The 13217-nt window shown below is 55.4% G+C and overlaps 2 protein-coding genes across 2 annotated transcripts; one reads left to right on the top strand and one right to left on the bottom strand.

Annotated features, from left to right (window-relative positions):
- Positions 1–984: 984 nt before the first annotated feature.
- Positions 985–8591, top strand: LOC136047338 (general transcription and DNA repair factor IIH helicase subunit XPD-like; the record flags this gene model as incomplete). Its single annotated transcript, XM_065734370.1, has 6 exons — positions 985–1051; positions 2222–2323; positions 4018–4081; positions 5259–5380; positions 6694–6786; positions 8573–8591. Coding segments are annotated over exons 1-6 (466 nt in total), but the record flags the coding sequence as incomplete, so codon positions are not given.
- Positions 5490–6525, bottom strand: LOC136047337 (uncharacterized; the record flags this gene model as incomplete). Its single annotated transcript, XM_065734369.1, is given in 2 exon segments — positions 5490–6122; positions 6124–6525. Coding segments are annotated over 2 exon segments (1035 nt in total), but the record flags the coding sequence as incomplete, so codon positions are not given.
- Positions 8592–13217: the final 4626 nt, after the last annotated feature.

Genomic DNA, 13217 nt, shown 5'->3' with positions numbered 1-13217 from the left:
GGTTCTCCCCCCTCAATCATTAATTACTAATCAATCCCTCAATTAATGGCTTAATTAATCCCCCGCTGGTTCTCCCCCCTCACTCATTAATTACTAATCAATCCTCATTAATGGCTTAATTAATCCCCCCCTACTCATTAATTACTAATCAATCCCTCAATTAATGGCTTAATTAATCCCTCCCCCGCTGGTTCTCCCCCTCCCCCATTAATTACTAATCAATCCCTCAATTAATGGCTTAATTAATTCCCCCCCTACTCATTAATTACTAATCAAATTCCCTCAGTTAATGGCTTAATTAATCCCCCCCTACTCATTAATTACTAATCAATCCCTCAGTTAATGGCTTAATTAATCCCTCCCCCGCTGGTTCTCCCCTCCCCCATTAATTACTAATCAGTCCCTCAATTAATGGCTTAATTAATCCCCCCCTACTCATTAATTACTAATCAATCTCTCAATTAATGGCTTAATTAATCCCTCCCCCGCTGGTTCTCCCCCCTCACTCATTAATTACTAATCAATCCCTCAATTATTGGCTTAATTAATCCCCCCTACTCATTAATTACTAATCAATCCCTCAATTAATGGCTTAATTAATCCTCCCCCCGCTGGTTCTCCCCCTCACTCATTAATTACTAATCAATCCCTCAATTAATGGCTTAATTAATCCCCCCCTACTCATTAATGACTAATCAATCCCTCAATCCCTCAATAAATGGTTTTATTAATTACCCCCCCCCCCCGCTGGTTCCCCCCCCCATTAATTACTAATCAACCCCTTAATTAATGGCTTAATTAATCCCCCCCCCCCATGTCGGTGCTGACCCCTCCCCCCCATCATTAATGACTAATCAACCCCTCAATCCCTTAACGAGTGTTTTAATTAACCCCCCCCCCCCACAGGCCCCCCCCCCTCCCCCCTCATTAACGACTCCTCCCTCCACCCCCCAATTAACGACGGCGTTAATTACCCCCCAGCTGCATGGACGCCTCCATCGCCATCCGCCCCATCTTCGAGCGCTTCCAGTCCGTCATCATCACTTCCGGGGTCAGTGCCCCCCCCCCCCCAAAACTGCCCCCCCAAAATGCCCCCCCCCCAAGTGCCCCCCCCAAAATGCCCCTCCCCTTCCCTAAAATGCTCCCCCCAAAATGCCCCTCCCGCCCCAAAATGCCCCCGACAAAATGCCCCTCTCCCCCCAATGCCCCTCCCCTTCCCCAAAATGCCCCCCCAAATGCCTCCCCCACGTTTGGTGCCCCCCCCCCCATTTGGTGCCCCCCCCACGTTCGGTGCCCCCCCCACATTTGGTGCCTCCCCCCCCCCATTTGGTGCCCCCCCCCACGTTCGGTGCCCCCCCCCATTTGGTGCCTCCCCCCCCCCCCCATTTGGTGCCCCCCCCACGTTCAGTGCCCCCCCCACATTCAGTGCCCCCCCCCCCCCATTTGGCGCCCGCCCCCCCACGTTAAGTGCCCCCCCACATTTGGTGCCTCCCCCCCCCCCATTTTGGCATCCCCCCCCCCCACATTCGGTGCCCCCCCCCACGTTCGGTGCTCCCCCCCCCCATTTTGGCATCCCCCCCCACGTTCGGTCCCCCCCCCCCACATTTGGTGCCCCCCCCCCCCCATTTGGCGCCCGCCCCCCACGTTCGGTGCCCCCCCCACATTTGGTGTCCCCCCCACATTTGGCGCCCCCCCCCACATTTGGTGCCCCCCCCCACGTTCGGTGCCCCCCCCCCCACATTTGGTGCCCCCCCCCCCCCCCATTTGGCGCCCCGCCCCCCACGTTCGGTGCCCCCCCCACATTTGGTGCCTCCCCCCCCCCCCACATTCGGTGCCCCCCCCCCACGTTCGGTGCTCCCCCCACATTCAGTGCCCCCCCCCCCCCCCATTTGGCGCCCGCCCCCCCACATTCGGTGCCCCCCCCCCACGTTCGGTGCTCCCCCCCCCCATTTTGGCGTCCCCCCCCCCACGTTCGGTGCCCCCCCCCCCCCCCCATTTGGTGCCCCCCCCCCCATTTGGCGCCCGCCCCCCCACGTTCAGTGCCCCCCCACATTTGGTGCCTCCCCCCCCCCCCATTTTGGCGCCCCCCCCCCCACGTTCGGTGCCCCCCCCCCCCACGTTCGGTGCCCCCCCCACATTCGGTGCCCCCCCCCCACGTTCGGTGCTCCCCCCCCCATTTTGGCGCCCCCCCCCCCCCACGTCCGGTGCCCCCCCCCCGCAGACGCTGTCCCCGCTGGACATGTACCCGCGCATCCTGGACTTCCGGCCGGTCACCATGGCCTCGTTCACCATGACGCTGGCGCGGAACTGCCTCTGCCCCATGGTGGGGGGGGGCAATAAATGGGGGGGGGGGCTTAAATGTGGGGGGGTCCTTAAATGGGGGGGGGGGGGCTTAAATGGGGGGGGGCCTTAAATGTGTGGGGAGGTGCCTTAAATGGAGGGGGGGCCTTAAATGTGGGGGGGGAGGGGGCTTAAATGGGGGGTGGGCTTTAAAAGGGGGTGGGCTTAAATGGAGGGGGGTCCTTAAATGGGGGGGGTCCTTAAATGTGTGGGGAGGTGCCTTAAATGGGGGGGGGCCTTAAATGGGGGGGGGCCTTAAATGGGGGGTGGTGCCTTAAATGTGTGGGGGGTGCCTTAAATGTGGGGGGGGCCTTAAATGGGGGGGTGCCTTAAATGGGGGGGGGGGGCATTCAATGGGGGAGGTGCCTTAAATGGGGGGGTGGGCCTTAAATGGGGGGGGGGCCTTAAATGGGGGGGTGCCTTAAATGTGGGGGGGGCCTTAAATGGGGGGGTGGCCTTAAATGTGGGGGGGGCCTTAAATGGGGGGGGGCCTTAAATGGGGGGGGGGCCTTAAATGTGTGGGGGGTGCCTTAAATGGGGGGGGGGCCTTAAATGGGGGGGGGGCCTTAAATGGGGGGGGGGCCTTAAATGGGGGGGTGGGCCTTAAATGGGGGTGGGTGCCTTAAATGGGGGGGGGGTCCTTAAATGGGGGGGTCCTTAAATGTGTAGGGAGGTGCCTTAAATGGGGGGGGGCCTTAAATGGGGGGGGAATGGCGCAGAACTGCCTCTGCCCCATGGTGGGGGGGGCAATAAATGGGGGGGAGGGGCTTAAATGTGGGGGGGTCCTTAAATGGGGGGGGGTCCTTAAATGGGGGGGGGGGCGCCAAATGTGGGGGGGGGGTGCCTTAAATTGGGGGGGTCATTAAATGGAGTGGGGAGGCCTTAAATGGGGTGGGGAATGGCAAGGAACTGCTTTGCCCCATGGTGGGGGGGTGCAATAAATGGGGGGGGGGCATTAAATGGGGGGGTGGGCCTTAAATGTGGGAGGGGTGCCTTAAATGGAGGGGGGTCCTTAAATGGGAGGGGGGCCTTAAATGTGTGGGGGGTGCCTTAAATGGGGGGGGGGCCTTAAATGGGGGGGGGGTGCCTTAATGTGGGGGGGGGTGCCTTAAATGGGGGGGTGCCTTAAATGGGGGGGGGTGCCTTAAATGGGGGGGTGCCTTAAATGGGGGGGGGGGGCCTTAAATGGGGGGGTGGGCCTTAAATGTGTGGGGGAGTGCCTTAAATGTGGGGGGGGGGCCTTAAATGGGGGGGGGGAATGGCACGGAACTGCCTCTGCCCATGGTGGGGGGGGGGCCTTAAATGGGGGGGTTCTTAAATGGGGGGGGGAATGGTGCAGAACTGCCTCTGCCCCATGGTGAGGGTGGGGGGGGCATGAAATGGGGGGGTGACTGTGGGGGGAGATATGGGGGGGCTGATATGGGTGGGGGGTGATATGGGGTGGGGGAGATATGGGGGTCATTAAAATGGGGTGACACGGGGGGGTGAAATGATGGGGGACATGGGGGGAGGGGTGATGGGGGGGGGTTGAAATGGGGGGGGGGGACACACGGAGGGAGGGGGTGGTGACGGGGGGGTGATTTGGGGGGGTGACATGGGGTAATATGGGGGGGGGGGGTGATGTCACCCACTTATATGTGTGTGTACCCCCCCCCCCCCCCATTTATTGCCCCCCAGATTGTGGGCCGCGGTAACGACCAGGTCGCCATCACCTCCAAGTTTGAGACCCGCGAGGACATCGGTGGGGCACGGGGGGGGGGGGGGGCATGGGGGGGGGGGGCGCGGTGGGGGGGAGGGGGGTGGAGGGGGGGTAAGGGTGGGGGGTGGAGGACTGCAGTTATGGGGCAGAGGGCTGTGGGTGTGGGTTGGAGGACCATATCTGTGGGTTGGAGGACCGTCTCTGTGGTTCAGGGGACCATCTCTATGGTTCGGAGGACCATCTCTATGGTTTGGAGGACCATGTTTATGAGTTGGAGGACCATCTCTATGGTTCGAAGGGCCATCTCTATGGTTTGGAGGACCATCTCTATGGTTCCAAGGTCCATATCTATGGGTTAGAGGACCTCAACCTATGGTTCGGAGGACCATCTCTATGGTTCGGAGGACCATCTCTATGGTTTGGAGGACCGTATCTATGGTTCTGAGACCATCTCTATGGTTTGAGGACCGTATCTGTGGTTCTGAGACCATCTCTTTGGTTCAGAGGGCCATCTCTGTGGGTGGGAGGACCATCTCTATGGGTGGGAGGACCATCTCTATGGTTTGGAGGACCGTATCTATGGTTCCGAGACCATCTCTATGGTTCCGAGGGCCATCTCTATGGTTTGGAGGACCGTTCTATGGTTCCGAGACCATCTCTATGGTTCAGAGGGCCATCTCTGTGGGTGGGAGGACCATCTCTATGGGTGGGAGGACCATCTCTATGGTTTGGAGGACCGTATCTATGGTTCCAAGGACCATCTCTATGTTTCAGAGGGCCATCTCTGTGGGTGGGAGGACTATTTATATGGGTGGGAGGACCATCTCTATGGTTTGGAGGACAGTATCTATGGTTCTGAGACAATCTGTATGGTTCGGAGGGCCATCTCTGTGGGTGGGAGGACCATCTCTATGGGTGGGAGGACCATCTCTATGGGTGGGAGGACCATCTCTATGGTTCAGAGGCTCATCTCTATGGTTTGGAGGACCATCTCTATGGTTTGGAGGACCGTATCTATGTTCTGAGACAATCTCTATGGTTCGGAGGGCCATCTCTGGCTGGGAAGACCATCTCTATGGGTGGGAGGGCCATCCTTATGGGTCAGAGGACCATCTCTGGGTGGGAGGACCATCTCTAGAGGTGGGAGGACCACCATTACGGCTCGGAGGACCTCGGCCGCGTGTCGGAGGACCGCGGCTGAGGGTGGCGCTGTGCGCAGCGGTGACGCGGAACTGCGGGCAGCTGCTGCTGGAGATGTGCGCGGTGGTGCCCGACGGGGTGGTGGCGTTCTTCACCAGCTACGCCTACATGGAGGCCTGCGTCGCCGCCTGGTACGAGCAGGTACGCTGCCCCCACACCCTGCCCCATAGAGTCCCCATGGAGTCCCCCATAGAGTCCTGCATAGAGTCCCCATGGAGTCCCCATAGAGTCCCCATAGTGTCCCTGTAGGGAACCCATAGAGTCCCCATAGAGTCCCCATAGTGTCCCCATAGAGTCCCACATAGTGTCCCCATAGTGTCCCCATAGAGAACCCATGGAGTCCCCATGGAGTCCCCAGAGTCCCAATGGAGTCCCCATAGAGTCCCCATAGAGTCCCCATAGAGTCCCCATAGTGTCCCCATGGAGTCCCCATAGTGTCCCCATAGTGTCCCCATAGAGTCCCCATAGAGTCCCCATAGTGTCCCCATAGAGTCCCCATAGAGTCCCCATGGAATCCCCATAGTGTCCCCATAGAGTCCCCATAGTGTCCCCATAGTGTCCCCATAGTGGTGTCCCCATAGTGTCCCCATAGTGTCCCCATAGAGAACCCATAGAGTCCCCATGGAGTCCCCAGAGTCCCAATGGAGTCCCCATGGAGTCCCCATAGTGTCCCCATAGAGTCCCCATAGAGTCCCCATAGTGTCCCCATAGTGTCCCCATAGAGTCCCCATAGAGTCCCCATGGAGTCCCCATAGTGTCCTCATAGAGTCCCCATAGTGTCCCCATAGTGTCCCCATAGAGGCCCCATAGTGTCCCCATAGAGAACCCATAGAGTCCCTATGGAGTCCCCAGAGTCCCTATGGAGTCCCCATGGAGTCCCCATAGTGTCCCCATAGTGTCCCCATAGAGTCCCCATAGAGTCCCCATGGAGTCCCCATAGTGTCCTCATAGAGTCCCCATAGTGTCCCCATAGTGTCCCCATAGAGGCCCCATAGTGTCCCCATAGTGTCCCCATAGAGAACCATAGAGTCCCTATGGAGTCCCCAGAGTCCCTATGGAGTCCCCATGGAGTCCCCATAGTGTCCCCATAGTGTCCCCCATAGAGAACCAATAGAGTCCCCATAGAGTCCCCATAGTGTCCCCATAGAGTCCCCATGGAATCCCCATAGTGTCCCCATAGAGGCCCCATAGTGTCCCCATAGTGTCCCCATAGAGAACCCATAGAGTCCCCATGGAGTCCCCAGAGTCCCTATGGAGTCCCCATGGAGTCCCCATAGAGTCCCCATAGAGTCCCCATAGTGTCCCCATAGAGACCCCATAGCTGTGCAGTTGTGTAGCTGTGCAGTTGTGCAGTTGTGCAGTTGTGTAGCTGTGCAGTTGTGTAGCTGTGCAGTTGTGTAGCTGTGCAGTTGTGCAGTTGTGTTGTTGTGTCGTTGTGTCGTTGTGCTGTGCAGGGGCTGCTGGAGGCCGTGCAGCGGCACAAACTGATCTTCATTGAGACTCAGGACAGCGCCGAGACCAGCGTGGCCCTGGAGCAGTACCAGCAGGTGTGCGCACACACACACGTGTGGTTGTGCGGTTGTGTCATTGTGTCGCTGTGCGCTGCCAGGCGTGTGAGAACAGCCGTGCTGCGTTGTGTGGTTGTGTCGCTGTGTCACTGTGTGGTTGTGTCATTGTGTCATTGTGTCGCTGTGTGGTTGTGTTGTTGTATCTCTGTGTGGTTGTGTCATTGTGTCGCTGTGTGGTTGTGTTGTTGTATCACTGTGTGGTTGTGTCATTGTGTCGTTGTGTGGTTGTGTCATTGTGTCATTGTGCGGTTGTGTCATTGTGTCGTTGTGTCATTGTGTCATTGTGTCGCTGTGTGGTTGTGCGGTTGTGTCACTGTGTGGTTGTGTCGCTGTGTGGTTGTGTCGCTGTGTGGTTGTGTTGCTGTGTGGTTGTGTCGCTGTGTGGTTGTATCGCTGTGTGGTTGTGTCATTGTGTCATTGTGTCGCTGTGTGGTTGTGCGGTTGTGTCACTGTGTGGTTGTGTCATTGTGTGGTTCTGTGGTTGTGTGGTTGTGTGGTTGTGTCACTGTGTGGTTGTGTGGTTGTGTGGTTGTGTCGCTGTGTGGTTGTGTTGCTGTGTCACTGTGTCATTGTGTGGTTGTGTCGCTGTGTGGTTGTGTCGCTGTGTGGTTGTGTGGTTGTGTCGCTGTGTGGTTGTGTGGTTGTGTGGTTGTGTCGCTGTGTGGTTGTGTGGTTGTGTCACTGTGTGGTTGTGTCATTGTGTGGTTGTGTCGCTGTGTGGTTGTGTCGCTGTGTGGTTGTGTCACTGTGTGGTTGTGTCGCTGTGTGGTTGTGTCGCTGTGTGGTTGTGTCGCTGTGTGGTTGTGTGGTTGTGTGGTTGTGTCGCTGTGTGGTTGTGTCATTGTGTGGTTGTGTGGTTGTGTGGTTGTGTGGTTGTGTCACTGTGTGGTTGTGTCATTGTGTGGTTCTGTGGTTGTGTGGTTGTGTCGCTGTGTCACTGTGTCATTGTGTGGTTGTGTGGTTGTGTCGCTGTGTGGTTGTGCGGTTGTGTCGCTGTGTGGTTGTGTGGTTGTGTGGTTGTGTTGTTGTATCACTGTGTGGTTGTGTCGCTGTGTGGTTGTGTCACTGTGTGGTTGTGTCATTGTGTGGTTCTGTCGCTGTGTGGTTGTGTCATTGTGTCGCTGTGTGGTTGTGTGGTTGTGTTGTTGTGTCACTGTGTGGTTGTGTCATTGTGTGGTTGTGTCGCTGTGTGGTTGTGTCATTGTGTGGTTGTGTCGCTGTGTGGTTGTGTCGCTGTGTGGTTGTGTCACTGTGTGGTTGTGTCATTGTGTGGTTCTGTCGCTGTGTGGTTGTGTCGCTGTGTGGTTGTGTCATTGTGTCGCTGTGTGGTTGTGTTGTTGTATCACTGTGTGGTTGTGTCATTGTGTCATTGTGCGGTTGTGTCACTGTGGTTGTGTCATTGTGTCGTTGTGTGGATGTGTCATTGTGTCATTGTGCGGTTGTGTCACTGTGTGGTTGTGTCATTGTGTGGTTCTGTGGTTGTGTGGTTGTGTGGTTGTGTCGCTGTGTCACTGTGTCATTGTGTGGTTCTGTGGTTGTGTGGTTGTGTGGTTGTGTCGCTGTGTCACTGTGTCATTGTGTCGTTGTGTGGTTGTGTCGCTGTGTGGTTGTGTCATTGTGTGGTTCTGTGGTTGTGTGGTTGTGTGGTTGTGTCATTGTGTGGTTGTGTCACTGTGTGGTTGTGTCGCTGTGCGGTTGTGTCGCTGTGCAGTTGTGTCGCTGTGTGGTTGTGTGGTTGTGTCATTGTGTCGCTGTGCGCTGCCAGGCGTGTGAGAACGGCCGCGGTGCGTTGTGTGGTTGTGTCACTGTGTGGTTGTGTCATTGTGTCACTGTGTGGTTGTGCAGTTGTGTCGCTGTGTGGTTGTGTGGTTGTGTGGTTGTGTGGTTGTGTGGTTGTGTCGCTGTGTGGTTGTGTGGTTGTGTCACTGTGTGGTTGTGTCATTGTGTCACTGTGTGGTTGTGCAGTTGTGTCGCTGTGTGGTTGTGTGGTTGTGTGGTTGTGTGGTTGTGTCGCTGTGTGGTTGTGTGGTTGTGTCGCTGTGTGGTTGTGTCGCTGTGTGGTTGTGTCGCTGTGTGGTTGTGTCGTTGTGTTTCTGTGTGGTTGTGTCGCTGTGTGGTTGTGTCGCTGTGTGGTTGTATCACTGTGTGGTTGTGTCGCTGTGTGGTTGTGTGGTTGTGTGGTTGTGTCACTGTGTGGTTGTGTCGCTGTGTGGTTGTGTGGTTGTGTGGTTGTGTCACTGTGTGGTTGTGTCACTGTGTGGTTGTGTCGCTGTGTGGTTGTGTCGCTGTGTGGTTGTGTCGCTGTGTGGTTGTGTGGTTGTGTGGTTGTGTCGCTGTGTGGTTGTGTCACTGTGTGGTTGTGTCGCTGTGTGGTTGTGTGGTTGTGTGGTTGTGTCACTGTGTGGTTGTGTCACTGTGTGGTTGTGTCGCTGTGTGGTTGTGTGGTTGTGTGGTTGTGTCACTGTGTGGTTGTGTCGCTGTGTGGTTGTGTCGCTGTGTGGTTGTGTCGCTGTGTGGTTGTGTCGTTGTGTTTCTGTGTGGTTGTGTCACTGTGTGGTTGTGTCGCTGTGTGGTTGTGTCGCTGTGTGGTTGTATCACTGTGTGGTTGTGTCGCTGTGTGGTTGTGTCGCTGTGTGGTTGTGTGGTTGTGTGGTTGTGTCACTGTGTGGTTGTGTAGCTGTGTGGTTGTGTCGCTGTGTGGTTGTGTGGTTGTGTGGTTGTATCACTGTGTGGTTGTGTCGCTGTGTGGTTGTGTCGCTGTGTGGTTGTGTCGTTGTGCGGTTGTGTGGTTGTGTCATTGTGTCGCTGTGTGGTTGTGTCATTGTGTCGCTGTGTGGTTGTGTGGTTGTGTTGTTGTGTCACTGTGTGGTTGTGTCATTGTGTGGTTGTGTCGCTGTGTGGTTGTGTCATTGTGTGGTTGTGTCGCTGTGTGGTTGTGTCGCTGTGTGGTTGTGTCATTGTGTGGTTCTGTCGCTGTGTGGTTGTGTCATTGTGTCGCTGTGTGGTTGTGTCGCTGTGTGGTTGTGTCGCTGTGTGGTTGTGTCACTGTGTGGTTGTGTCATTGTGTGGTTCTGTCGCTGTGTGGTTGTGTCATTGTGTCGCTGTGTGGTTGTGTCATTGTGTCGCTGTGTGGTTGTGTTGTTGTATCACTGTGTGGTTGTGTCATTGTGTCATTGTGCGGTTGTGTCACTGTGTGGTTGTGTCATTGTGTCGTTGTGTGGATGTGTCATTGTGTCATTGTGCGGTTGTGTCACTGTGTGGTTGTGTCATTGTGTGGTTCTGTGGTTGTGTGGTTGTGTGGTTGTGTCGCTGTGTCACTGTGTCATTGTGTGGTTCTGTGGTTGTGTGGTTGTGTGGTTGTGTCGCTGTGTCACTGTGTCATTGTGTCGTTGTGTGGTTGTGTCGCTGTGTGGTTGTGTCATTGTGTGGTTCTGTGGTTGTGTGGTTGTGTGGTTGTGTCATTGTGTGGTTGTGTCACTGTGTGGTTGTGTCGCTGTGCGGTTGTGTCGCTGTGCGGTTGTGTCGCTGTGTGGTTGTGTGGTTGTGTCATTGTGTCGCTGTGCGCTGCCAGGCGTGTGAGAACGGCCGCGGTGCGTTGTGTGGTTGTGTCACTGTGTGGTTGTGTCATTGTGTCACTGTGTGGTTGTGCAGTTGTGTCGCTGTGTGGTTGTGTGGTTGTGTGGTTGTGTGGTTGTGTGGTTGTGTCGCTGTGTGGTTGTGTGGTTGTGTCGCTGTGTGGTTGTGTCGCTGTGTGGTTGTGTCGCTGTGTGGTTGTGTCGTTGTGTTTCTGTGTGGTTGTGTCGCTGTGTGGTTGTGTCGCTGTGTGGTTGTATCACTGTGTGGTTGTGTCGCTGTGTGGTTGTGTGGTTGTGTGGTTGTGTCACTGTGTGGTTGTGTCGCTGTGTGGTTGTGTGGTTGTGTGGTTGTGTCACTGTGTGGTTGTGTCGCTGTGTGGTTGTGTCGCTGTGTGGTTGTGTGGTTGTGTGGTTGTGTCACTGTGTGGTTGTGTCACTGTGTGGTTGTGTCGCTGTGTGGTTGTGTGGTTGTGTGGTTGTGTCACTGTGTGGTTGTGTCGCTGTGTGGTTGTGTCGCTGTGTGGTTGTGTCGCTGTGCGGTTGTGTGGTTGTGTCACTGTGTCGCTGTGTGGTTGTGTGGTTGTGTGGTTGTGTGGTTGTGTCGCTGTGTGGTTGTGTGGTTGTGTCGCTGTGTGGTTGTGTCGCTGTGTGGTTGTGTCGCTGTGTGGTTGTGTCGTTGTGTTTCTGTGTGGTTGTGTGGTTGTGTGGTTGTGTCACTGTGTGGTTGTGTCGCTGTGTGGTTGTGTCGCTGTGTGGTTGTGTGGTTGTGTGGTTGTGTCACTGTGTGGTTGTGTCGCTGTGTGGTTGTGTGGTTGTGTGGTTGTGTCACTGTGTGGTTGTGTCGCTGTGTGGTTGTGTCGCTGTGTGGTTGTGTCGCTGTGTGGTTGTGTGGTTGTGTGGTTGTGTCGCTGTGTGGTTGTGTCGCTGTGTGGTTGTGTGGTTGTGTCACTGTGTGGTTGTGTCGCTGTGTGGTTGTGTGGTTGTGTTGTTGTATCACTGTGTGGTTGTGTCGCTGTGTGGTTGTGTCATTGTGTGGTTGTGTGGTTGTGTCGCTGTGTGGTTGTGTCGCTGTGTGGTTGTATCACTGTGTGGTTGTGTCGCTGTGTGGTTGTGTAGCTGTGTGGTTGTGTCGTTGTGTTTCTGTGTGGTTGTGTCACTGTGTGGTTGTGTCGCTGTGTGGTTGTGTCGCTGTGTGGTTGTATCACTGTGTGGTTGTGTCGCTGTGTGGTTGTGTCGCTGTGTGGTTGTGTGGTTGTGTGGTTGTGTCACTGTGTGGTTGTGTCGCTGTGTGGTTGTGTCGCTGTGTGGTTGTGTGGTTGTGTGGTTGTATCACTGTGTGGTTGTGTCGCTGTGTGGTTGTGTCGCTGTGTGGTTGTGTCGTTGTGCGGTTGTGTGGTTGTGTCATTGTGTCGCTGTGTGGTTGTGTGGTTGTGTTGTTGTGTCACTGTGTGGTTGTGTCATTGTGTGGTTGTGTCGCTGTGTGGTTGTGTCATTGTGTGGTTGTGTCGCTGTGTGGTTGTGTCGCTGTGTGGTTGTGTCACTGTGTGGTTGTGTCATTGTGTGGTTGTGTCACTGTGTGGTTGTGTCATTGTGTCGCTGTGTGGTTGTGTCATTGTGTCGCTGTGTGGTTGTGTTGTTGTATCACTGTGTGGTTGTGTCATTGTGTCATTGTGCGGTTGTGTCACTGTGTGGTTGTGTCATTGTGTCGTTGTGTGGATGTGTCATTGTGTCATTGTGCGGTTGTGTCACTGTGTGGTTGTGTCATTGTGTGGTTCTGTGGTTGTGTGGTTGTGTGGTTGTGTCGCTGTGTCACTGTGTCATTGTGTGGTTCTGTGGTTGTGTGGTTGTGTGGTTGTGTCGCTGTGTCACTGTGTCATTGTGTCGTTGTGTGGTTGTGTCACTGTGTGGTTGTGTCGCTGTGTGGTTGTGTGGTTGTGTGGTTGTGTCGCTGTGTGGTTGTGTCACTGTGTGGTTGTGTCGCTGTGTGGTTGTGTCGCTGTGTGGTTGTGTGGTTGTGTCACTGTGTGGTTGTGTCACTGTGTGGTTGTGTCGCTGTGTGGTTGTGTCATTGTGTGGTTGTGTGGTTGTGTCGCTGTGTCGCTGTGTGGTTGTGTCGCTGTGTGGTTGTGTTGTTGTATCACTGTGTGGTTGTGTCATTGTGTGGTTGTGTCACTGCGGTTGTGTCATTGTGTGGTTGTGTCACTGTGTGGTTGTGTCATTGTGTCACTGTGTGGTTGTGTCATTGTGTCGCTGTGTGGTTGTGTGGTTGTGTCGCTGTGTCGCTGTGTGGTTGTGTGGTTGTGTGGTTGTGTCACTGTGTGGTTGTGTCGCTGTGTGGTTGTGTGGTTGTGTGGTTGTGTCACTGTGTGGTTGTGTCGCTGTGTGGTTGTGTCGCTGTGTGGTTGTGTCGCTGTGTGGTTGTGTGGTTGTGTGGTTGTGTCGCTGTGTGGTTGTGTCACTGTGTGGTTGTGTCGCTGTGTGGTTGTGTGGTTGTGTGGTTGTGTCACTGTGTGGTTGTGTCACTGTGTGGTTGTGTCGCTGTGTGGTTGTGTGGTTGTGTGGTTGTGTCACTGTGTGGTTGTGTCGCTGTGTGGTTGTGTCGCTGTGTGGTTGTGTGGTTGTGTCACTGTGTCGCTGTGTGGTTGTGTGGTTGTGTGGTTGTGTGGTTGTGTCGCTGTGTGGTTGTGTGGTTGTGTCGCTGTGTGGTTGTGTCGCTGTGTGGTTGTGTCGCTGTGTGGTTGTGTCGTTGTGTTTCTGTGTGGTTGTGTCGCTGTGTGGTTGTGTCGCTGTGTGGTTGTATCACTGTGTGGTTGTGTCGCTGTGTGGTTGTGTCGC

Source organism: Cyrtonyx montezumae, unplaced genomic scaffold, assembly GCF_038088225.1.
Source record: "Cyrtonyx montezumae isolate F1298 unplaced genomic scaffold, pur_monq_1.0 scaffold_171, whole genome shotgun sequence".
NCBI lineage: Eukaryota > Metazoa > Chordata > Aves > Galliformes > Odontophoridae > Cyrtonyx > Cyrtonyx montezumae.
The sequence above is the reverse complement of the archived record's forward strand: the minus strand, read 5'-3'. Positions and strand labels throughout refer to the sequence as shown.